General features: G+C 37.7%; 1 protein-coding gene across 7 annotated transcripts in view; it reads right to left on the bottom strand.

Moving 5' to 3' along the window:
• LOC124359585 overlaps nucleotides 1-26,709 on the bottom strand; it is a 109,861-nt gene that overhangs the window by 28,767 nt on the left and 54,385 nt on the right. For all 7 annotated transcript variants that reach the window (XM_046812466.1, XM_046812460.1, XM_046812467.1 and 4 more), the window contains exons 3-5: nucleotides 4,318-4,418; nucleotides 2,421-2,550; nucleotides 518-621 (exon numbers count right to left, since the gene is read on the bottom strand). In XM_046812466.1, coding sequence (XP_046668422.1) covers nucleotides 518-621; nucleotides 2,421-2,550; nucleotides 4,318-4,418 — 335 coding nt within the window. The remainder of the gene's footprint in view (nucleotides 1-517; nucleotides 622-2,420; nucleotides 2,551-4,317; nucleotides 4,419-26,709) is intronic.

Here is a 26,709-nt window from a genome sequence, read left to right as displayed (position 1 = left end):
TGAAACATTTATGTGTTTAATGTTTTATCTTTATTGCGGTAGTAGTTGTAATAAGTTCTCCAGAGTCTGTTGAGAAAATAAGCGATATTTTAATACGCAAACATTTGTGTTGCCACAGAATCCAATTATGAGTTTTACTTCCTATTCCAGTTTATGTACAATATCTGATCTATTTCTAAATAAAACCATCAAATCTAAAAATTTTCTAAAACTAGAATAAATGTAGGTTGTTTTTTGTACTATCCGTTCAGTATCCCTAGCCAGAGCTAACAGCAAGACTATACCACCTACATAACAAGTGCAAGTCCTGGTAAAAAACACAACTATTTCACTATAAAATGACACCAAACAAAATAGCCATAAAATTACCTTAAAACAAATTGAAACACTATTGTTAATTTTAAAAGTTGTAAAGAGGATGACTGTTTATTTTTAAAATCAAAACCATATTAAATCAAATTAAAACAATATTATTAGGAGTGGTAATATCAGTTTGTATTAGTAGAATGGTACTTACGTGCGCCAGTATTCTACTATTGTATTGAGCTCCACATAGCCAAGCTTCTCACCGCCACAGGCAATGAACAGAGGAGCTTTCCAGTACAATGGGCACCCAGCAGCCTGTACAGATATATTCTTCACAGTTACTTTCAATACATTAAAAAAAATTAAAATTAATAGAAACAATGTGAACAAATAGCCATATTTACACAAATGATAATTGTGTAATAAGATTTTTAATTTCTTAAGAAAGTGAAAAACATTTAGTATTACTTAAAATTGTAATCTTACAAAACATTTGTTGTGCTTTACTCAAAACTGTATTAATGTAACTGCAGCTAATAAGTTCCTCAATAACTTAATAACTCATTTATCTATAACTCTGTTTTAATATAAACGAGTTCATCTGAACTAATACGTGGCCGTTGATGTAAACACTTTAACTGAAGTGAATATAAAAGCCTGACCATGTTTAACAGGTGGTATAAAAGGAAAAGCCTATTGTGAAGATAGTGTTCACTGTTAGCTATGTGACCTTGAATGGAATTGCAGGACGTTTGTAGCTGCATTCTGTAATCTTGACAGTTAATTCAGTGAACAAAACTAATTTACTATATTAATCATCAACTAACCCACAAACGCTTTTAGGTTTGAAAATAAAAAAATACTTTCAGTTGAGTGTTTTTAAGTTCTCCCACAGCCTGTCAATGTGGTGCTCTGTAAAAAGGGTATGATAACATCTTTCATTACAGTACATAAGAGTTGACACATGCCACTTATGAAAGCACGAGTGCAGTCAGTCAGTCCACTTTAATTCACATGATATTCAGATTTTGGTAGTCAATTTTGTCCATCAATACCTCAGCAACATTACCTACAGATTTGATTTACACAAAAGTATGTATGCCGGACATCTAAAGAATGCATTGTTTTCTTTTTCATGCTTTCTTTTTTTCCCGAGAATGCATTGTTTATATCTGGAAATACAATAACATTATCTTTGATTGCCACACAATATTGTCCTATCACTTTAACCCACGTCTGACCACATTAATATATATTGTTTTCTATAACAGATTGCAGACAAACCAAGAATAATGTCTACATATCTAGTTGGCACATATGGGTTAAGATGAACACAGAAAGCAAAATCCTAATAATAAATGCTAAAGTGCTTTTTTGTTTTCATGCATCAACTATTCAACTGATTGCACTGAAAATTGACACGGAAAGGCTGAAAAACCATTTTGGTATCTGAGTATGCAAAATATTAATTAAAAATTATGTAAACATGGTTTTATGGCAGCACAACAATAAGTTTTCATTCATTTAACCACTATTTTAAATTTGTTTACATTTATAGTTTGAAAGCATAGAGTAAGCTTGATGCAAAACATCTTATTTCAACCTTTTCCCCAACCACTGTTGAGTACAAAGTAAAAAAAATACAGAAAAGGTAAAAGTTTGATTAAAAATAGATTTTTAGCTGTATATTTTTAACAAATATTACGTATTAGTTATAAAAGACAAAAGTTACTATCAAACTTTTACTATACCTCAATTTAAAGACTGTTATCAAACCCATCTTAGTAAAGTTGCCTTTTAAGAGAAGTATGCTTCTAAGATCTGTGTAGTTATAAATATTTTCTTGGCCGGAAAACAAGGCAAAATCAACTACTTAAAAATAAATACCAAGACGGGAGTAAATTTAAATGGTCATAAATCGAACATATTTTGGCATATTTTCTTGATTGGTGGAACAAAGCAAACTCAACATTGGCGTCGGAAATATAATTCACTCGAACCAGAAGTGGTGCTAGTAAGATATAAATTAAAGAGCCATAACAGAATGTACTTTTACCAAAATAGCAAACTAGCAATTGTTGATATCATAATAAATGTGAGAATAGATCACTTGCCTTGGTGACTGCAGCAAACTGCTCCCTGGTTGCCTGTTGGTTGGGCAGACCCAGGAACACTTGCCGGAGGTTGACAATCGTCATCTCCAGCTGTGACTGGTCCCCAGGCTTGCCTTGCGGGTAGTGGAACCTAACATCCCGACAACATCCTCATTATGTACATTAGCAGAAGTTATTTCATGGTAAACCACTGCTACAAGGTTCGACTTTTCACTCTTATACATTTCATTTTTTAATTGCGAGGAAATAAGAATTGACCAAATCGAATAAGACATTCTTAATCAATTTAGTTATTCACATCCTGTTATTGGTCTATTTCTTACAGTCAAGATGTTACAATTTGCCTTTAAATTTATGCATTATCTATAGTTAGGAACTGAAATGTCTATCGAGTCATATCAAAATTCTAATATTAACAGTTCTAGTGAGGATTTGTAGTTCGGACAATTTGTTGGGAAATTATTTAGAAAAACATACCTCACAAATCATGTTTTTATACAATTTTTATAGAGAGAAGACAAAATTACAATCAGATCTTGCAACTTTTTAATGTATGTATGAAATTAAACTTCTGTGATTCCTGCTGTTACTGCCAATAAAATGTGTCACTGATTCAGCAAGGATTTAAAGTTTTGTTTATCTGTTCAAATAAATTATCAATTAGAATATTACTCTGATTGATAGCTATCATTATTATTTAGTATCTGTTATTTGAATTTTATACTTTTACTGGAAATCAAATTGTTCACAACAAAGTAATTGTAAGTTTATAAAGTAATTTTTGTGTTTCACTATAATTTTTATATAAATTAATATAATAATAATACAAATTAATATTTAGGTAAATTTGGAGGTCCTAAATTCAAATGTAGAAGCTAAAATCGAATAACCCGGTCAAATATACAATAAGAGTCTAGGAACAATTAGTCATATCTATTAGTTTTAGTGGGATTTTTAATCTTGAAAAACACCGAATACTTCATGATCTTTCTTTTAAAAGTTACTATCTTCTTAATATTCTATAGTCCGCTAAATACAGTATAATTGTATACGTAAAGGTGTTAGAAAGTAGAAAATATTAGGAAAATGGCAAGAAACATAATTGTGAAAGATATAAAACTACACTCAATACTGCATTTATATTTAATAGCCACATAGAAAACATAGTCCTATAGGCCTATAAGTATTTGATGTTTCTATAAAACATGTTAACTAAGGGACCTACATGGAATATGACATTATTAAATACATTTACACTATCTACATGCATAATATTTAAGTTTCTTTGTGATATGCATGTATATTAAGTCAAGGTATAATATGAATGAGTGGTGTATAGAATAAGCGAAGATACACTTTACAATTTTGTTAAAGACTGTGAAAATAAGGAATTTTATCTAAATAAATTTGTTTTTATATTGATTCTCTTTAATTTAAAGTTTGATTATTTATGTAAAATGTCATGTTTTAAGTGGAGACCGAAAATGAAAGTGTACTGTGTATAATAAGAGTGGAGTCCGTGTAGTTTTGTTGCAAAGAAGAGAAACTAAGGGATCAACATAAAATACGACCCACATCTTTTATTTCCTTTATGACATATACAGTGAGTGAATTAAAATAGTATAAGAAATATAAAATAAGAACTTTAAGTAAATTATCAATATTTAGATTATACTGTTTTTTCTATCTTTGTACCTAGAGTACAATTTTATAAATGTGCACTGTCATGTCAAAGTTCTTTTATGTTGTTAATATTATTTTACCTGTTATTCACGCCTCTTGCGTGTTATAAATCAGGTGAGTAAAAAGCTCTGTCTTACTTTCTAATAATGCCTAATGCTATAAGGTACTCAATGTTATATTTGATAACGGGAAGAAGAGACAATGGGAAGTGTACCTTGGTATAAGCAGACTACGGTTGGCTTTGGCATGTCTTTGTAGAGTGGTGTGTGGAGGAGGACCACTCTTGGTGCTGGACAGAGAGTCTCTAGAGTAGTTCTGTAACAACAGACACAAGTTGTCAGCAACATGTACGAGTAGTATTGGTGAGTGGTAGCCACTGTTCTTCCTGGCCGGCGATATAGTTCTCAATGCCTTTTGGTCGAAACAGGAAATACCAATCATCAATGTACAATGGCAATAAATTCATATATTAAATAGAATTTATGACGGAATAAATAAAAAGGGTAAATTATTTTATAAAGATAATATACTAATACCTGCAAATGCATATGTTGCTATAAGATGGTAAAGAAACCAATATACTATAATTGGTTAAAGCCTTTTCAATGACTTTATTATTATTACTAATCTTTGAAAAACCTGCAACTAAGCAAGGGGATTGGCCTAACATGAACTTCACAATCACCCCTTTAATCATACCTCGGAGCCCTGAATTAGGTTACTCAGACTGTAAGTGGGATTTGATGGACTACCAGACTGAGGTAGTATGTTCACCCATTCCAAGTGTAGCACCTTACCTATCATTTTGTTACTCTCATTTCATTACCCATTTTTCCTTCCGTTTCAGTTGCTAACACTAAACAAAATGAAAATGGTACTTACAAGGAATAACCTTTCTTGTAGAATTATTCTTTTCCCTTGTTTAAAAACTACTAATTGTCTGTTTTTTTTTCAATATGGTTTATGTGTTCACTTTTCCATAATATGTAAATGCTCAATGGATTTCATAGTAGTAATGATCAAAAACTAGATCAGTCCTGTCTATAGTGGTGTTAATTCTGTGAACTACATTTCAGCTGGTCATGAGTTTGAAAATTAATTTATTCTTGTATCTTATATTGTCTGATTTCGTGTTAGATAACATTAGGCAACACAGATAGGCCCTTTATGGTCTAAATAGCCTGCATTAAATAGTTTAATTGGAACTAAATGTTTGTTCCAGAACCAACTATATTAACTCAAGCAAACTGTTAATTATGGTTTGAATAACATTTAAATTTAGGAGACTCTTGATTATAGGCCTAACAGTTTTTATAACAGCACTAGTTGGAAAAGTGCTATTCAGAAAAATAGTTGTTATCGTTAAGTGCTCAACATTATAATGAAAGTTTCTTAAATGTATTGAAATATACTAAGTTAAAAATGTAAAAACTAAAACCACGATATTTTATTGTATAGTTAAATTAATTGAAAATTCAATACCTCAGATTATTCCATTAATTCAGTCCTGTCTTCTTAAGACCAGAAAAATAGTAATATTTTTAATGAACTTTTTACAATAGCAACTTAACAAGACACTGTACACGAGCCTGCCCCACAATAACCTGTTAATCACATTATCATACCATCCACTTAGTCTGTAGGCAGGAACAGAGAAGCCGTTATATGTATATACTATCACTATCATTATTGCTACATGTTTAATTTATCATTGAAAGACTGATATTAGTTATTTTTTATATTTTTATAACATAGAAATATATACTTAAATACTGAACACAGGGAGTACAAAAATGCTAAAATTTAAAATTCATAAAAGCTTGGATAGAAGATTTCCCTCCCCCTCCCACACAAGAAAAGGCATAGTATTATCTTTTATAGAAGTTTTATATCTTTTCCCTTTCAACTCTTATCTTTGTAATTCCAACCTAGTTATACCACTGCAGCAAATGAGTGCCAATACCTTGTTATAGGAGCGGGGCCGGGGATGCTTCCACGGCTTGTAAGGGAACCTAGGGGGCACATCCTCAGGGTCTCCGCCGTTCTGGATGAAGAGGATTTGACATGCATAACACCAGGAGCGCACTACCACCATGACCCATGCCTCGACTACACGGACTCATCACCTCACTGTCACTGAGTCCATCACACTGTCACTTCACTGTACACGACACTTGCTCCTCACTACATCCCCCAATCAGTCTATCAACTTTAGTGTGGATATATCAGTGTGCTCCTATCACGAGGAATAGAGTAATGGGATAAAAACACGTGTATCATGTTAAAGCATTGAACATAATCTAGTAGGATAATAAGAAGAGATATAGATTTCCAATGAAACCTTTTTACACTTTGCAGTCAGTGAGGGTAGATTTATATTATTTAGTGTGACGTAAAGAAATGGTATAGTTAATTAATGTTAACGGAATATAACAGTATTTGTGACGGAAGTGTAGTGACGAACCGGTTGCGTCTATTGCACAAGAGTGGAGACTGTCGAAACCCAACAGCTCAGTTCTGTCCCTACATTCCGGCAGCCGGCAGCCCGCTCTGGCGGCCTTGGTCCGCGGCCAATTAATTAGCCCCACATCTTCACAGGCTCGGGCAGGGCAGGGACGGGATGTGGCACCATGCGGACTGTGAAGTTCGGGTTTTATCGCAATTATATGCCAACACGCGTTATACGTCTGGGGGTGGATGTCGCGGAAAATGATTTTTTGTCCTTGAAAACGAGTGAGCAAATAGATCGAGTGCTCTGTTAGAATCCTCGCCATTTCTTACGATGGCGGAGAAGAGTTGAGCTGACACAATCCCTCAGGTGGGACAGATGGCGCCCGACATTGGCACTGTGCGAGTGCGAGTGCGTGTGCCGCGGCCTTGTGTGGCCATATTGGCGAGGAGCGAGTACCGACAGACAGTGTGTCAAGGCGAGGGGACTTTTACTGTAGGTTACATACTGAATACTCGTGTTTGGCCGGCATTGCGTAACTCGCACTGCGCTAGTCCGTCTCTCTCGTCTACAATTGCCATTGCTGAGAGTGCGATTGGAGTTATTTTACAGCTCGGAGTAATCGGGAACTGGGGGGTGACAAAACTAAGTTATTAAGATTAATTTCAATATTAATTGACACAGTTTCGGGCTGAGATTGTACGCAGTGTGAAGATGACACGAAGTGGCGGTACCCCCGGCAGAGGGCGACGAACCGAGTACAGACTGCCGACCGCCAGCCGGTGCGGCGCGTGGGTGCGGCACCGGTGGGTTCACTGTCAGTGCATCTCATCAACTCCACCGTTTCCCCGCCGTTTCATCATTAATTGTCACACGCGCGGGTGCCTCAAAGGAATTTGTGCTGTATACTCGGTCTTGAAACTCGAGTTAGGCAACACCTGAATAGTTGGCACGGTCTCTTTCACTTAGGGCAATACTCCAGCATTGGGCAACAGGTGCGGAATCTGGATGTAATTATTTACGTTACATTAAGCTAGAAATATTCGGCAACCATAGAATTTATTGGTATTACACATTTTGACATACATGCTCAGTACATTAAAATGATATGGCAGAAAAATAACATTTTCTAAAAACCCCTTATCTATTGCATCGTGCTCTTAGCCAGAAGAATAAGATTTTCTGAAAATCTCTTATCTATTGTATCGCATTTTACTGTATACGCTGTAAAAGTTCCCTTATTTCGTCAAATTTCCAATTAAAAAAGAACAGTATGCTTTCAAAAAAGTAATAACAGTAATTTTACAACGGTAATACTTTAGTGAATGGGCAATATATTACTCACAAACCTCTAGTCCTCAAATAACACATTCACTGACTTTTTCACTTATTATTAATTTATTGTGATTACATTTAATCAAAATTCACATGCTTATAAAATAAACGAAATCCTAAAGTTTATTTATTAAATAAGTCTTCGTTCACATTTTGAACACATACGTGAAATGTAAAAAAATAGTCTAGAAACTCTGTTTTGAAATTACCATATTTAAATGGACACATTTTATACACCAGTGTAGAGCTGTTAATCAAACCGTTGTTTAGGAAACGGAGGTGAAATTTTATAGAAGCAATCCTTCTGAGAAATTCATTCGGTAAGAGAGTCAAGGCGAGGCAGGTGTGATCATGTCAAACAGTAGACAATTAGAGGAGAAAGAAAAGTACACAACTAAGGCCAGGCATTCTAAGAAACCGGCTGCTCATGGATCGTACAATATGGTTCAACAGAAGCTGTTCATTAATGTTTCTTATTGTCAACGCCAGTGAATGTCTTACATGAACATCCAAAAACCCTTCTAAGGGCAATATTGTTGTGACTACAGAAACTAAGGCACCTACAGTATGATTTCTAACCTTTTACCTATCGCCGATATTTTCAAAAATCGACTTGCCTGAGTCTTAACAATCATATCGGCTAGATAATGTCGTTACTACCGATATTTTAGATATTATATCCACATGGTTCAGTGTTGCCACATTTCAAGTGACAATTGCCCCGCACTAGGACGAGAATACTCCCCCACGGCTGACACTCCAGTCTCCAGCTCCTACTATTCCTGGAGCCCGGAGCCCGCCGGCGGGCGTCTCGCCGACATCCGATGTTTATAAAGCCACATTTTGGAGCCCACCCAATATTGCCCGGAGACTGGAAACCGAGTTTGACATCAAATGCCTCAGAAATAACACTTGTGGACTTCCCGTGCTGTAGCGTAGCTCGATACTTTTATATCACAGCTTTTACTTACATGTTATAATATCACAATCGATATGGAATTGCTAGCAATGTGCGCACGATGAATTGAAAGTTTGCGACTAATGGGTAGTAAACATTGATAACTAACTATTCTACATCATACATTACAAGTCACTATTTAATTTCCTCATCTGAAAATTGAACTTCTCTTGATTTTGTGTCACAAGATCTCCCAGAGTTTTATGACATGTCATATATCAAAAGTACGGGTTTAACGTATCCAAACCATGCTTTTTAGTTTTACACATGGTTACAGGATTGCTTCATATAACCAACTCCTAAAATTATACTGGATCCAAACATTACTAAAATAACACTGCCAAAAACACGAAAAGTATAAATAATTACATATATTATGAGGATATATACTACCTATTCGTGAATGGTTTGAAAAAGTTTGCTCAAAAAATCTAATATGTTCTGAATAAAATCAGTAATATTTTTGCATATGTCCACAATTTACCCAGCAGAATACCTGCTGGGATTGCCTAGAATTATAGAGCAGCGATTTACATTTCTGACACAACCGGATATCTATTATACTTCATTTGGAACTTTCACCAATGCCTTACACACAGAGCGTTGCACTACAGAATCGTACTTGTGGAGAAGGTACTTGTAGGAGGCAGTGGTAAGGCGCGAGTGAGCTATCTGTTGCGTGGTTCATACTACAATACCGATGAATGCTTCACTTACAGTCCTAATTGACGAATATCACACAAGTGGCGGTCGCACACCTCTCGACTCGATGGCTTCATCGCGTCTGCCGCACGTAACGTACCGCACATCCGCATCATACCACGTACCTACCTATCCGCTGGATCTAATGCTTCTCAACACATACAAATCAAACCTAGAAGTAAGGACACGAACCGAGTGTAACCAAGCCGTGAAGGCCGTACCGTTCCCATGTCCAAACGTTCGAGCGGGACGAACACAACGAAACTGTGACCAGCTATGCCGCTATCTACACTAATTGTTTATATCAGCAGCTGGACATCCCCCCGGGCGCGACGGGATACTTTAGTATTACTGTATTTCAATAGACATCACGCAATAATTAAGTATTTTTGTTATTTATTAGAGCAAGCATACATTTTGTAGTACAGGATTGGTTCAGCGTAGCCTTATACATTCATGTTCTGTACAGCATTAACGGTTATGGTTGTAGATGAGACAATATATATCAATATGCAGTACGCGCATCACGCGTGTCGACCAGAGCCCTACTAGGACAGAAGGGCCATCCACCTCGCTAGCAATAGACACTCGTGTGCAGCGTCAGCCAGTTCTTGGTACTGCGCGTCACACTGGCCCAGGTAACAAGCTCAAGGCAGAGAGTGTTCCACACATTCATGTTCTGTACAGCATGAATAGTTATGGTTGACGATAAGACCATTTACATCAGTATTCAGTACGCGCATCACGCGTGTCGACCAGAGCCCTACTAGGACAGAAGGGCCATCCACCTCGCTAGCAATAGACACTCGTGTGCAGCGTCAGCCAGTTCTTGGTACTGCGCGTCACACTGGCCCAGGTAACAAGCTCAAGGCAGAGAGTGTTCCACACATTCATGTTCTGTACAGCATGAATAGTTATGGTTGACGATAAGACCATTTACATCAGTATTCAGTACGCGCATCACGCGTGTCGACCAGAGCCCTACTAGGACAGAAGGGCCATCCACCTCGCTAGCAATAGACACTCGTGTGCAGCGTCAGCCAGTTCTTGGTACTGCGCGTCACACTGGCCCAGGTAACAAGCTCAAGGCAGAGAGTGTTCCACACATTCATGTTCTGTACAGCATGAATAGTTATGGTTGACGATAAGACCATTTACATCAGTATTCAGTACGCGCATCACGCGTGTCGACCAGAGCCCTACTAGGACAGAAGGGCCATCCACCTCGCTAGCAATAGACACTCGTGTGCAGCGTCAGCCAGTTCTTGGTACTGCGCGTCACACTGGCCCAGGTAACAAGCTCAAGGCAGCATGACTGTTCCAGATACAGCGTGTCTCAAATACTGCCCTAACTGTGCAACAAATATTTCTACTATTCCGATGTATGATGTCATATTAAGCCAGGTGTAAAAGCCATATTTGCGTTCTTAGATAATATAATTTTACTGTTCCAAAACAAACAACATTACGTTTTACATTATTATTTCACATTTTACAGAACACCACTGCGCCCAGCTCATTAAAATGTAACATGTTGAAATCGGTTAATCATGATTTCTAAAGAAAATCGGCGATTCATTATCTTTATTCGTCCGTTTTGAGCTATTTAATAAAAACCAATCACTCGAAATAGGACCTAGTTTGACGAAACTTTTTTGTACATTTCTCATCCATTTTCTAAAGATATGCACTAGCATATGTACTAACAAACACGTCGTGACTACAACTCGTCTTTAAAACATTATCAAACTACAGAAACTTGTATCACTGTTACTGCATGTGACAATCGCATCACGTTATCACAACACTATGCAAAGTGTACATTAGTCGTGGACTAATAAATCACACTTTGATGGGCAAGAGCTTAGATGTTGACAAGAACGAGTGAGTAAGCACTAGGCCAGGTGTATGAGCCAGCAGTAACCAACCACACGAAACACTGATAAGCCTCACACATTTTTCTGGTATCACGATTAATATCGCGGTTCGATATACCGACATGCTAGGTAACAATTTCAGTTATCAACTAACAATAATACAGATAAATCCATTATCAGGCAAAAACATACATATCAACGCAACTAGAGATAACTTCCAATCTACCCATTGCTAAACGCCCGGCAATACTTGCATTTCAAAATATTTCATTCGTAGTGGAAACACGTATTGGAAACTTGCCACTCTATACTCGTACACACTCAAGCATATCTTGTGTTCAAAACGTAGACACAATAAGGCAAGCGGCTGATATTTCTAGAACAGAAACAACCATCCACAATCACATTTCCGGTCTGATTGACAAGAGGAATGCCTGGAGATGAAAGCTGCGCTGTTGTCCAGACTCCAGAGTCCATCATCATTACAGTGCAGCCATAATCACGATCTGAACCGCCGTGTCGTGCGTGGTCTACACCACACAGTACATATCCTTTCACTGATCTCGACTCCGAGAACTCGGACTCGACACATGATAGTACCGTGGAGGACCGCGTGGTGCAGGGCTCGTGTAGTTCACTATATCGTTCTTAACACACAGCAAACCTGGATTGGGAAGATTTTTATTAGGAAAAATCCCTTTATATAAAAATACGCTGAGTTTTCCTCTAATCTCGAATAGAATCATTACCCTTGGTTTAGTTTAGAATAAATTTATGAGATTATCAGACTTTAGACTTGATGTTAACTTATGTTAATCACTAAGTCTAATAACAGCTGTGGGCTAAACTTTAGAAACGTGATTTATAACTTTTTAATCATTTTTAACTATTTTCTTTTATAAGCGTTTTAAAATAACTCACAAGGCATAAATATGGTCAATTGTTTAAAGCGTATCACAAAACTTCAACCATTATAAAGTCACCGACGTAACAGTATTGTAACATTTTTAAAACGACAAAATAATATTGTGTATTTAATATGAAATTTCAAGACCTTAGACCACATATTTATATCGATTTCCTATTTAAATGTAATACGGGATCCCAGACTTGGGATTGGTGAATTTCAATACTGTTTAGATATCAATGAGAAAACTCTAGGAAATTCCATACATGTATATCCTACTACAACACATTCAATATGAATATACATCTCTAAACATATCAATACTTGCACATACATAATCTCCCTAAAACACAAACAATACCGGGGTTAAAAAGGCAAAATAGACAATCTCTGTAGTGGTGTCTAGTGTTGGGCTGTGCAAGTTCTGTGAGCTGCGACAGGGCGAACTTGTCGCTTAGTAATAAATATATATTTTTAGCCATCACCTAAAATTTAACTTTTAAATGGCGTTGGTATAGTTGTTTTAATAAAAATGGCATTGCCTTTGATTTACTGAGGATTTATTATGCTTATTTTTTAACTTCGGAAAAGGCCCCGGTCCCCTCGGGCCCTTTTCTAGGGACGCCCCTGCATGGAGTACACAGAGCTTTATCATGACAGAAATGTAATTTACTATATATAATATTTTTAGTCTAAACGTTAATGTACCCTCCCTAAATTCGAACAGACATCAATATATACAATACAGTAGCTACGATTCTCTAAAAGGAAGACTTAGGTGGAGAGTTAGTACGGGCAAGAGAAAAACTCCACCAAAACTCTTTTATTTTGAGTATTGTCGCGTATATATTAACTGATTATCCACAGTTTTATTTCTATAGATAGCATATGTAATTTTTCTCCGTTTACATTTGTTCGGCCCCGTACAAAACCAAGTGTGGAGGTCGTTAAATGGAAACTTGTGTTATTATTCTTGCCGAAAAAAACTGTTCGATTACGTTCTAAACGTGATTTGTGATGCGGTCCTTGTTTATCCGTCCCTACTATTTCAGTTATATGCTGTCGCGTTTTAGGTATATAACTAAAAAAATATTCAATACATAGAAATAAACTACTTCAATATGTCCAATATTTCTTAAGTTCCATATCAATACCCGTGCAAAAACAAAATTATATAAATATAAAAACAAATAATTCAATTACTTAATAAAATACGGAATCGTAGAGTAAATATTTTTTTAAATCACTAAATTTTTTTAGACAGTACAGGAATTAGGCAATTGGGATTTTATTTTTAAATTTATAATCACGAAAGAAACATGCACACTAAATTTCGATAAGCTTTCAGTTTTAAAAAACATACACAACATTCAAAATTTGTTTTCTGTACGTATTTAATTTCAGTTATTACACAAAAGAAACCAAAAGTGTGTATATATATATATATATATATATATATATATAATATAAATGATATAAAATAAAAATTAAATAGGAAACAAAAATGAAAACGATAAAAACAAATTTTCTTGTACAAAAAGTATTGGTTTTTAAATCTTGTAATTAGTTTCAGTAAAACAAATGCTTTCAATAAGCCATCAAAAATAAAATCCCATGCGCTAAATTAAAAAATTAAAGCAAAGTTATACAACAAAACTTTACAAACATAAAAAGTAGCAACTTCAAAAATATATCACTGTTCAGACACAACGCACTCCTATCGCATGAAGAACATAACCTAAAAACTAGCGAAGACTGAACAACCAACGCCGCATACTTTCACTAACTGAGTGGATGATGGCGCGCCAGACCAGCACCACGCCTAGCATGACGTCACGACCAGCTGGTCGTAGAACAGCTGATCTGATAGGTTCAAGTGAGCCATCCGCAGCTCCTGCTGATAATGGCAAGCTTCAAGTGGTCTGGCACTGCAAGGTGATCAGCTTGTCCTCTCCCTTGCCTACGTCTACGTCTACATCGGGCTGCAGGCTCTTGACAGTAAACCACTATTATTTATTTATTTACCTCGAGAGAAAACGAATCAACTTCTTTTGGGCCTACGCAAAGGGACTTCAAACGCAGGTAATTCCAACACAAAAACACTTCTTCATTAACATCACAGTAAAAGGTTTATGTTACATCGAATGTGTGTACTAACACCCTATTCAAGGGAATAAAACAGCACTTTCAACCAAATTGACAACATGGCGACATGAATTTGATGTGAACTGGCAACGTCGCAAACCTACGACGTGTTTACAAACAAACCAGTTCTCTGCAGCCAACGTAGGATGACCGGTGGCGACGCGATCAGCTTATAAAGAATGTAAAAGAAAGTGTAAAATAATGATTCGCAATACACAAACAAGGGCACTTTTGAACGTGGACCAAATGCCCGCCAGCTTCAATTAATCCAACGGTTCCAACAGAAATTTCTTCTTTTTTAATACAAATTAAAATTGGGAATGTCTGTATTCGTAAAATTGAGTCTACAAGAACACGGAGTGTCGATTTTTCAAGCAAACGCAAACTTCTTACCATAGCTTGACGTTTTATCAGTGCAGTTCATATAATCATATGTGTCCTACCTACGAGTCATCACCAGTATCTACACTGACTCGCGAGGCAATCTTGCAGCTACGGCTTCGAAACAACAAACTCAGGGTTGAAATAAAATTGTTCACTATAAGTGTTTATTATTAGGAGGTCAGAAGATATTTTAAAACCGAGACAGTTAATTCCCAACTCTACTAAAGGAATAACGGCACAAAATGTTTAGTAAAGGACATCATAATTGGACAATAAATATTATCGTATGAACACTAACAAACGAAGTTCCAATGAATGGAAGTGGTGTTAAGAATTTTCCCTTGACATTTCCCGACGCGGCCAAGCACATGTGCAAGGCGGAGAGCCCACTCCAGCACCCTCCCACACCTTCCACACACTTCCTCGCGGACCTTGGACCTGGGCCATACTTGGCCCTGCTCGTCCACTGCACGTTTCCGTTACCACTGACCCTGGGTCACACGCACATTTTACTTATAAATATGTTTACTATTACACTAAATTATAATTGGACCGGTGGACATTCATACTTTCACCTCTTTTCGAACAGTTATTTGAGAAATATGAATTACTTATAAGAATTTTGTAGATGTTATCGAGAGATAAAGCTTGTCCTTGTAATAGTCAATTGACCACGCTGTGTACCACGAAGCTGTTGACATTTTTGAACAGCCACCAGACGAGTACACGCCAGTCAATTAATAGGAATGTTTGCATAAACGTTTGAAAAAGATTCAAAACTGCACTTTAGAGTTTTAACTTTGCTATCCGCAATAAAAAAATGGCGGCTACCGTTTGTGATGCATAGTTTCAATGGCAACAAACACTGGTAATGAAACACGTTTTATTTCTTAGAGACTTTAATCATTATTATTGTTATTTTTCTTTTAATTACAACGGAAGAGAAACAATATTATTTAAATTTATAATAGCATAAAACCTATTTTGATATATGTGTCAATTAAACAACATTGCTGTAGACAGCCGCCATTTTGTTTATATTGCAAATATCAACATTTTAAGGTACACTTTTGAACAAGTTTTCACCGTGTATACGAACATGGAACATCTGTACAAATTGGATAACGTTAACTCATCTCATGTCTGTTCAAAAATGTACTTGGGTGGGGCACAGTGTCAGTGTACACAAGAATATACAAGCTGTCCCATATCTACAGTGCAAATATTATTTAAAACACAATAAAAAGGTTAGAACACAATAACATAATGATTTGCTACGGGACGAAATGAAAAGTTAAAAAACCTAGATGATTACAAGAAATACTTCCGAGAAATATAAAATCGCAATTTGCTTAGCATTCAAACCAGGCTCAGACGGTTCTTAACAATATTTAATGAATAGAATAACAATATCAATGAATTAAATAATTAATAAGTCAAAATAACAAAATAAGTTTTTTAACACTGAATTAACTAAGTCGAAATTAAAAGATATGATTTTGCTTCTTTAATAATCAGATTAAGATTAAAATCACAAGGTAAGGCTTTATTTCTTGACAAACGGATTAACAAGGACGAAAGCACAAAGCAAGGGCAATGCTAGTATACTTGGCTTGATCGGGCCCTAAGACTACACATTACTCATATATGAATATGGCCACAGTATTTCCTTTACTTCCTTGTTACCTTCATCGATAATTTTACAGACAATTTGAGGCAAAACCTTAACGGTACATTACTGGTGGAAGCTTTAAGATTATTAGTCCGCTGGTAGTAAATACTTTTATGTTCACTTGTCCTTCCGACAGTAACACTCATCTCATTGAGGCCAACACTTACTTACTCGAAGAACATAAACGTTTTGACACTTTTCGAATTTGTAAAGATAACAACCCGTACGCGAAGTTAGTAGTGTTGTTGTACCGTTCTAATAATTTGTATCCAAGTTCCACATACATAGTTCCGTTAAATTAGGCTACTGCCACTTGTACATATTTAATAAATGTAAATAACAGTCGTTTGACAGGTATTTGGTCTTCCGATCATGTGTTAGTTTAGCTATTTAAAGATATATGTGACAGAAACTGCAAAATACAAAATAATTGAATACTCACCTGGCGAGTAAGAGATCCGGGTTCAAGTCTAGGTGAAGCAAGTACTTTTTGTGATTAAATGTTTATTCAAATTCAATTACGCTATTATATTTCACTAATGTTACTAAACCTATTGTTTACGAATATAAGTTGTACTTTAATGTATTAAGAAATGATTAATAATGTACAAATCACTTGTGCGAAATGTGTGGTAGTACTTAAATTCAATTGAAAATATATTTATACATCAATCAATTAAAAAAAAAAAATTGTATTGAATGAATAGGGAAACTGCAACAGAAAGCAAAAAAGCCAAATTTAAAGTTATAATAAATCAAAAGTATTCCTGCAATAGAGAGGTAGGCTAATAATTAATTAAGATAATACTTTGCCCAATTTACAAGATAACAATTGAAAAATCAACTCATTGGTAACAGTTTTACTACCATAGCACAAATTGTGTGAGTGAACTCGCATATCAAATTTACAATATTTAATGTTTTAGATAAGAACAAATTTTAAGTCAAACAAAAATAAAACTAGCAATAAACTGAAAGATATTTGGTGATTAGTATGTTTCCTAATTGTTACTAGTGACGATAGAAGGAACGCCTACCAGTTGCCGATGCACACCGTACAACAACCTACAGCTACGATATTGCGGCTTGCTCTCCGGAGGCGCCAAGGAGAACTAATAAATACATGCACTGGACAGCAGCTGCATCTGATTATAGCGTATTTACAGACAACATGCGTGATTTGTGTATTATTAACGAGAACGAGAAAATCTACATGTTCGCCGAGGAAGTGTTATGAATTTTCATTAACACATGAGTTGCTGTGCTTTACATTCAATATATTATATATTAGCTAAGTGCAATGTTCGTTTATTGAGAAAACCTCTATTATTCTTATTTTGCAGTTGTATTTGAAGCCGTTATAAAATTGTAGAGAAAAAAATTATTTTTTATTAATTTTTAGTTTGCTGTATTTAACATTCTATGTTATTTTGGTATATAACCTATAGTGACTAAGAAATTGTAAATAAGTTTTATTTGCATTAAAAACATATATTTGACGCTCAGATTTACGTCACACGCACCCTGGGCAGATGCCTTCGCTCTCTTCAATAAACTTTATGAACTATTAAAGTGCAATCACTCAGGATGTAATGAAAGCTATAACACCGGGTTTTAATGGCCTATCAGAGGAATCCTTTTAAAATAATGCTTGCATGGACACTCAACATCCCAAAGAGAGTGTGCATATCGTCATTTGGAGTTGAAGCTGTGGACTGATTTCTTTTAATGAAGGCCATATTTTCAAAGTTGGACATAACATAGTGCGAGCCATGGACAGAGTCTACTTTTCCGAAAAACAAGCAGAAGAGAAGACGGACAAAGCACGGCAAGCCACATTATAAAAGAAAAAGGAAGTTTGAAGAAGAAGATAATACTGATTACCCCACCCACAGGTACAGACTTATTTTTAAAGTAGGAACTGCTTAAAAGAACAAATTTACTATCAATAATTTACCAGTACAACATCCATCACGTTTACCCGAAAATTACTTTTTTTAGGATTTTGCACATCTTTCTCATGTACCAATATAATAAACGTCCCATTACATTGTGACGTCCATCAATCACACACGAGTAGCAGACCAGAGTAGAGTAGAGTTAGGTTGATATAGATGGCGAGTCAAGGGCTACAAGAACTGTGCAATACCATAGTCACTGAGGAACGCTATCGCACGTACAGGTAACACCTTGCGTGCGTCCACCCGTCCCATTACATTGTGACGTCCATCAATCACACACGAGTAGCAGACCAGAGTAGAGTAGAGTTAGGTTGATATAGATGGCGAGTCAAGGGCTACAAGAACTGTGCAATACCATAGTCACTGAGGAACGCTATCGCACGTACAGGTAACACCTTGCGTGCGTCCACCCGTCCCATTACATTGTGACGTCCATCAATCACACACGAGTAGCAGACCAGAGTAGAGTAGAGTTAGGTTGATATAGATGGCGAGTCAAGGGCTACAAGAACTGTGCAATACCATAGTCACTGAGGAACGCTATCGCACGTACAGGTAACACCTTGCGTGCGTCCACCCGTCCCATTACATTGTGACGTCCATCAATCACACACGAGTAGCAGACCAGAGTAGAGTAGAGTTAGGTTGATATAGATGGCGAGTCAAGGGCTACAAGAACTGTGCAATACCATAGTCACTGAGGAACGCTATCGCACGTACAGGTAACACCTTGCGTGCGTCCACCCGCCCCATTACATTGTGACGTCCATCAATCACACACGAGTAACACACACGAGTAGAGTAGGCTTAGGTTGCTATAGATGGCGCGTCAAGGGATACAAGAACTGTGCAATACCATAGTCACTGAGGAACGCTATCGCACGTACAGGTAACACCTTGCGTGCGTCCACCCGTCCCATTACATTGTGACGTCCATCAATCACACACGAGTAGCAGACCAGAGTAGAGTAGAGTTAGGTTGATATAGATGGCGAGTCAAGGGCTACAAGAACTGTGCAATACCATAGTCACTGAGGAACGCTATCGCACGTACAGGTAACACCTTGCGTGCGTCCACCCGTCCCATTACATTGTGACGTCCATCAATCACACACGAGTAGCAGACCAGAGTAGAGTAGAGTTAGGTTGATATAGATGGCGAGTCAAGGGCTACAAGAACTGTGCAATACCATAGTCACTGAGGAACGCTATCGCACGTACAGGTAACACCTTGCGTGCGTCCACCCGTCCCATTACATTGTGACGTCCATCAATCACACACGAGTAGCAGACCAGAGTAGAGTAGAGTTAGGTTGATATAGATGGCGAGTCAAGGGCTACAAGAACTGTGCAATACCATAGTCACTGAGGAACGCTATCGCACGTACAGGTAACACCTTGCGTGCGTCCACCCGTCCCATTACATTGTGACGTACATCAATCACACACGAGTAGCAGACCAGAGTAGAGTAGAGTTAGGTTGATATAGATGGCGAGTCAAGGGCTACAAGAACTGTGCAATACCATAGTCACTGAGGAACGCTATCGCACGTACAGGTAACACCTTGCGTGCGTCCACCCGTCCCATTACATTGTGACGTACATCAATCACACACGAGTAGCAGACCAGAGTAGAGTAGAGTTAGGTTGATATAGATGGCGAGTCAAGGGCTACAAGAACTGTGCAATACCATAGTCACTGAGGAACGCTATCGCACGTACAGGTAACACCTTGCGTGCGTCCACCCGTCCCATTACATTGTGACGTACATCAATCACACACGAGTAGCAGACCAGAGTAGAGTAGAGTTAGGTTGATATAGATGGCGAGTCAAGGGCTACAAGAACTGTGCAATACCATAGTCACTGAGGAACGCTATCGCACGTACAGGTAACACCTTGCGTGCGTCCACCCGTCCCGTCCCATTACATTGTGACGTACATCAATCACACACGAGTAGCAGACCAGAGTAGAGTAGAGTTAGGTTGATATAGATGGCGAGTCAAGGGCTACAAGAACTGTGCAATACCATAGTCACTGAGGAACGCTATCGCACGTACAGGTAACACCTTGCGTGCGTCCACCCGTCCCATTACATTGTGACGTCCATCAATCACACACGAGTAGCAGACCAGAGTAGAGTAGAGTTAGGTTGATATAGATGGCGAGTCAAGGGCTACAAGAACTGTGCAATACCATAGTCACTGAGGAACGCTATCGCACGTACAGGTAACACCTTGCGTGCGTCCACCCGTCCCATTACATTGTGACGTACATCAATCACACACGAGTAGCAGACCAGAGTAGAGTAGAGTTAGGTTGATATAGATGGCGAGTCAAGGGCTACAAGAACTGTGCAATACCATAGTCACTGAGGAACGCTATCGCACGTACAGGTAACACCTTGCGTGCGTCCACCCGTCCCATTACATTGTGACGTACATCAATCACACACGAGTAGCAGACCAGAGTAGAGTAGAGTTAGGTTGATATAGATGGCGAGTCAAGGGCTACAAGAACTGTGCAATACCATAGTCACTGAGGAACGCTATCGCACGTACAGGTAACACCTTGCGTGCGTCCACCCGTCCCATTACATTGTGACGTACATCAATCACACACGAGTAGCAGACCAGAGTAGAGTAGAGTTAGGTTGATATAGATGGCGAGTCAAGGGCTACAAGAACTGTGCAATACCATAGTCACTGAGGAACGCTATCGCACGTACAGGTAACACCTTGCGTGCGTCCACCCGTCCCATTACATTGTGACGTACATCAATCACACACGAGTAGCAGACCAGAGTAGAGTAGAGTTAGGTTGATATAGATGGCGAGTCAAGGGCTACAAGAACTGTGCAATACCATAGTCACTGAGGAACGCTATCGCACGTACAGGTAACACCTTGCGTGCGTCCACCCGTCCCATTACATTGTGACGTCCATCAATCACACACGAGTAGCAGACCAGAGTAGAGTAGAGTTAGGTTGATATAGATGGCGAGTCAAGGGCTACAAGAACTGTGCAATACCATAGTCACTGAGGAACGCTATCGCACGTACAGGTAACACCTTGCGTGCGTCCACCCGTCCCATTACATTGTGACGTACATCAATCACACACGAGTAGCAGACCAGAGTAGAGTAGAGTTAGGTTGATATAGATGGCGAGTCAAGGGCTACAAGAACTGTGCAATACCATAGTCACTGAGGAACGCTATCGCACGTACAGGTAACACCTTGCGTGCGTCCACCCGTCCCATTACATTGTGACGTACATCAATCACACACGAGTAGCAGACCAGAGTAGAGTAGAGTTAGGTTGATATAGATGGCGAGTCAAGGGCTACAAGAACTGTGCAATACCATAGTCACTGAGGAACGCTATCGCACGTACAGGTAACACCTTGCGTGCGTCCACCCGTCCCATTACATTGTGACGTACATCAATCACACACGAGTAGCAGACCAGAGTAGAGTAGAGTTAGGTTGATATAGATGGCGAGTCAAGGGCTACAAGAACTGTGCAATACCATAGTCACTGAGGAACGCTATCGCACGTACAGGTAACACCTTGCGTGCGTCCACCCGTCCCATTACATTGTGACGTACATCAATCACACACGAGTAGCAGACCAGAGTAGAGTAGAGTTAGGTTGATATAGATGGCGAGTCAAGGGCTACAAGAACTGTGCAATACCATAGTCACTGAGGAACGCTATCGCACGTACAGGTAACACCTTGCGTGCGTCCACCCGTCCCATTACATTGTGACGTCCATCAATCACACACGAGTAGCAGACCAGAGTAGAGTAGAGTTAGGTTGATATAGATGGCGAGTCAAGGGCTACAAGAACTGTGCAATACCATAGTCACTGAGGAACGCTATCGCACGTACAGGTAACACCTTGCGTGCGTCCACCCGTCCCATTACATTGTGACGTACATCAATCACACACGAGTAGCAGACCAGAGTAGAGTAGAGTTAGGTTGATATAGATGGCGAGTCAAGGGCTACAAGAACTGTGCAATACCATAGTCACTGAGGAACGCTATCGCACGTACAGGTAACACCTTGCGTGCGTCCACCCGTCCCATTACATTGTGACGTACATCAATCACACACGAGTAGCAGACCAGAGTAGAGTAGAGTTAGGTTGATATAGATGGCGAGTCAAGGGCTACAAGAACTGTGCAATACCATAGTCACTGAGGAACGCTATCGCACGTACAGGTAACACCTTGCGTGCGTCCACCCGTCCCATTACATTGTGACGTACATCAATCACACACGAGTAGCAGACCAGAGTAGAGTAGAGTTAGGTTGATATAGATGGCGAGTCAAGGGCTACAAGAACTGTGCAATACCATAGTCACTGAGGAACGCTATCGCACGTACAGGTAACACCTTGCGTGCGTCCACCCGTCCCATTACATTGTGACGTACATCAATCACACACGAGTAGCAGACCAGAGTAGAGTAGAGTTAGGTTGATATAGATGGCGAGTCAAGGGCTACAAGAACTGTGCAATACCATAGTCACTGAGGAACGCTATCGCACGTACAGGTAACACCTTGCGTGCGTCCACACGTCCCATTACATTGTGACGTACATCAATCACACACGAGTAGCAGACCAGAGTAGAGTAGAGTTAGGTTGATATAGATGGCGAGTCAAGGGATACAAGAACTGTGCAATACCATAGTCACTGAGGAACGCTATCGCACGTACAGGTAACACCTTGCGTGCGTCCACCCGTCCCATTACATTGTGACGTACATCAATCACACACGAGTAGCAGACCAGAGTAGAGTAGAGTTAGGTTGATATAGATGGCGAGTCAAGGGCTACAAGAACTGTGCAATACCATAGTCACTGAGGAACGCTATCGCACGTACAGGTAACACCTTGCGTGCGTCCACCCGTCCCATTACATTGTGACGTACATCAATCATACAAATATCCTTAGTAATTGTTTAACCCCAAACACTTTTAAAACATTTCAAAATTTACACATGCACCTGGATAGACAAAACGTTATTACCATTCCTACTGATTATAATAATGTACAGAAACTTTACAGACAAACACTTGATTTTCAAACTTCCTTGTAATTTTCTCGAATACAATTGATGACTATGAGAACACTGTACAAAATCAAGATAACTGCGTAAAATATAAAAATGCTCCATTTATCTTTTATAGTTCAAAATATAAAAATCAAAAGGTAGTTTTGGGCTCATTTACAACTCAATTTGAAGAACTACAGAAGTATAACCTGCACATTGATGGCATGATGTAAACGGTAAACATGTGAAGTCTATTTATTGTTGAGTGAGTTGCTAATGCAGTTGGGGAATCTGCAGTCTATAAAAACGATATACAGGCCACGCAGATAATACATGTAACTAGATCTAGCACACCAAAGCCTAATATTAAGCAATACTCTAATAGGCAAAAAAGATATGCAATCTTCAAATAGAGCAAACTGGTATCTAAAGATAGGGGTCGAATCAAATCTACTGATTGTGTTTAGGAAACACATATGACCAACGTTTATATTAGTATAAAGGTGCTTTTCATATCGGTTTCAAGTATGTTTAAGTGACTGAAGTATTTGAAAAAAAAAACCGGACGATATATAACAATCGAGTATATCGACACTGCGTGATTTGGCAAAATTGGATTTGGACATTGATGTGATGGTTGTATTTGATGTATAGTGTGAACAACCCTGAATGGCTATAATATGACATTGATGTAAATGTGTAATAAACATGACATTCACTTATATAGTAGAAACTTAAAAACATTCTGTTTAAAAGTTTGATGAATAAGAAGCACTGTAACGAACTCATATTTTCTTTAAGCGGAGTCTAACTCGATATTTTTTCAAAACAAAATCTAATTTTTCTTTTGTGTTTATTTTGCATTGAAATCTCATCTTTCAAATGGTATATTACTTTTTTATGAACTATGTCGAAATGTTTTTTTTTTTTTTGTACAATGGCACCTGGTGCAAATATAACAAACACATATATGGCCATAAAAATCATTTCTACATCTCAAAAGAGATCATGACTGAAATTAAGCCTTTATCTCGGGACTTGACATACAGCTTTTGGAAAAGTGCCAAAAAGGCAAAATAAAGAATTCGAATAAGTCGATGAATAATGTTATATTCTCTGTGATCCCAAAAAGGATCTGATGGACAGGAGGATCCAGGCAACGCTGCATACTTTTCTGAGCATTTTAAACAGCTACAAAGCATTATTTTTGTTTTTCTACGATTTCCGAAACTTGTTTTAAAAATTTTGAGGCCACTGATTTCAGCTTAGGAAAGTCCTACAGGAGTAACATTTTTACCACACATCTTTCTTAATATAAGCTAACTACATAAATAGGGTTTAAAACATTTGAATTATAAGTGTTCTAAACCAGACATAAATGGCATAAAGTTAACATTACGGAAGATAGGGAGTCGGACTCGCCTTAAACTCCCAGCTACACAATTATTGTTCTAACTGAGGTATGGTCTAAGAGCGAAGAGGAGGACAATCTCAACCTCCCAGACCACTCCCAGCTACACAATTATTGTTCTAACTGAGGTATGGTCTAAGAGCGAAGAGGAGGACAAACTCAACATCCCAGACCACTCCGATACAATATTATACGATACAAAATTTAATGACAATAGTATCTATCATGCCACCAAATATTGAAATATTGATATAACTTATGGGAACTCACTGTCATTGTCTTTGGTTTAACATTTTTATTTATAATGTTTTTTAGATTATAATGTTTATTTGTTACATTGCTTAGTTATAGTATTTTATTGTTAATTCTTCGTAGTTTATTTATTGTTATAGGTCTTTTCTACTTTATAGTGTATTTCTTGTTATAGGCCTTTTCTTCTTTATAGTTTATATAATTAATGAAATTGTTATTATTATTTCAATGTTATTGTTATTTTTACTGTTAATGATTTATAGTTCATATTACTGTTATAGGCCTTTTCTGCTTAAAAATCTATAGATCATCCTAAGCATAGTTCCAGAATTGTTATTACTTACCATGGCAAACAAGATTTTATTTATTAGCAGTTTATTATTTATTGTCTCTTTCTACTCAACAATTTTTTTATATAATGATTAAGCTAAAAATGGTATAATGTTTGAATTGTCTCTTTTTCTATTGGATTAAAAGTTAATGGTGGTGGAAGATAAAAATGGACGACTGCAAAATGTTTCAAAACTTGTAACATGTTAACTGTCAACAACTTTTCCCCCACGCGCCCTGTGAGGCGCATTGGGATCTGTGAAATTTATGTACTAAAAATGTTGACTTGAATACAGAGTTTTGAACTTGAACTCCCAGCTACACAGTTATTGTTCTAACTGAGGTATGGTCTAAGAGCGAAGAGGAGGACAAACTCAACATCCCAGACCACTCCCAGCTACACAGTTATTGTTCTAACTGAGGTATGGTCTAAGAGCGAAGAGGACAAACTCAACATCCCAGACTACGACCTGATAATCCAGGCGGCGAGCGGGGCGGCGCGGCGTTATCGTCTACTTGGACTCTGACCTCGCTACTCAACAGTCCATCCTGCCTCCCACTGCCCAGCTGATCCATGTCACTCTTCTTGTCACCCGTCATGATCGTATTCTAAAGCTACCATTCTTTGCAACTTATAACATTTTACGTTACTCACAAACAGTTTGAAAATGACTGAATAAATAATTTGAAATGTAAATAAAATTATCATCCAATAATTTTGAAAGACATGAGTACCCAAAATATATCAATTATGTACGAATAAAGAATCTGGTAGAGATAACGATCAGTTAGATAAACTGTATTCTTACGAGGTTATTACATTCGCATAGAATTTCGTGAATAAGCCTACTACAATACATAATAAGTCAGCGTCCAAAATACAACTTACCTTTGCTCCAAAAGGTTGAAGTTTAGTTTAAATAAAGTGGTTTTCGATTTAAATGACTATTTGAAGCTGACTGACGTTTAGTAAATAAATAACACTGCTTTAAAAACAGTTAAAATCAGACGTAAAACCATGAATGATTTAGTTATTAAAACATATCTCACCTAACACCACGTTCTTAAAGAGTAAATAATAGTTACAGAAAAAAGAACTGATAAAAGTGTATTCATCGTGAACTCATTTACGATATGAATTCACCATGGCGT

The sequence above is a fragment of the Homalodisca vitripennis genome, chromosome 4 (assembly GCF_021130785.1).
Source record: "Homalodisca vitripennis isolate AUS2020 chromosome 4, UT_GWSS_2.1, whole genome shotgun sequence".
NCBI classification, from domain to species: domain Eukaryota; kingdom Metazoa; phylum Arthropoda; class Insecta; order Hemiptera; family Cicadellidae; genus Homalodisca; species Homalodisca vitripennis.
Note: the sequence above shows the minus strand (reverse complement) of the source record. Positions and strands in the feature narration are given on the sequence as shown.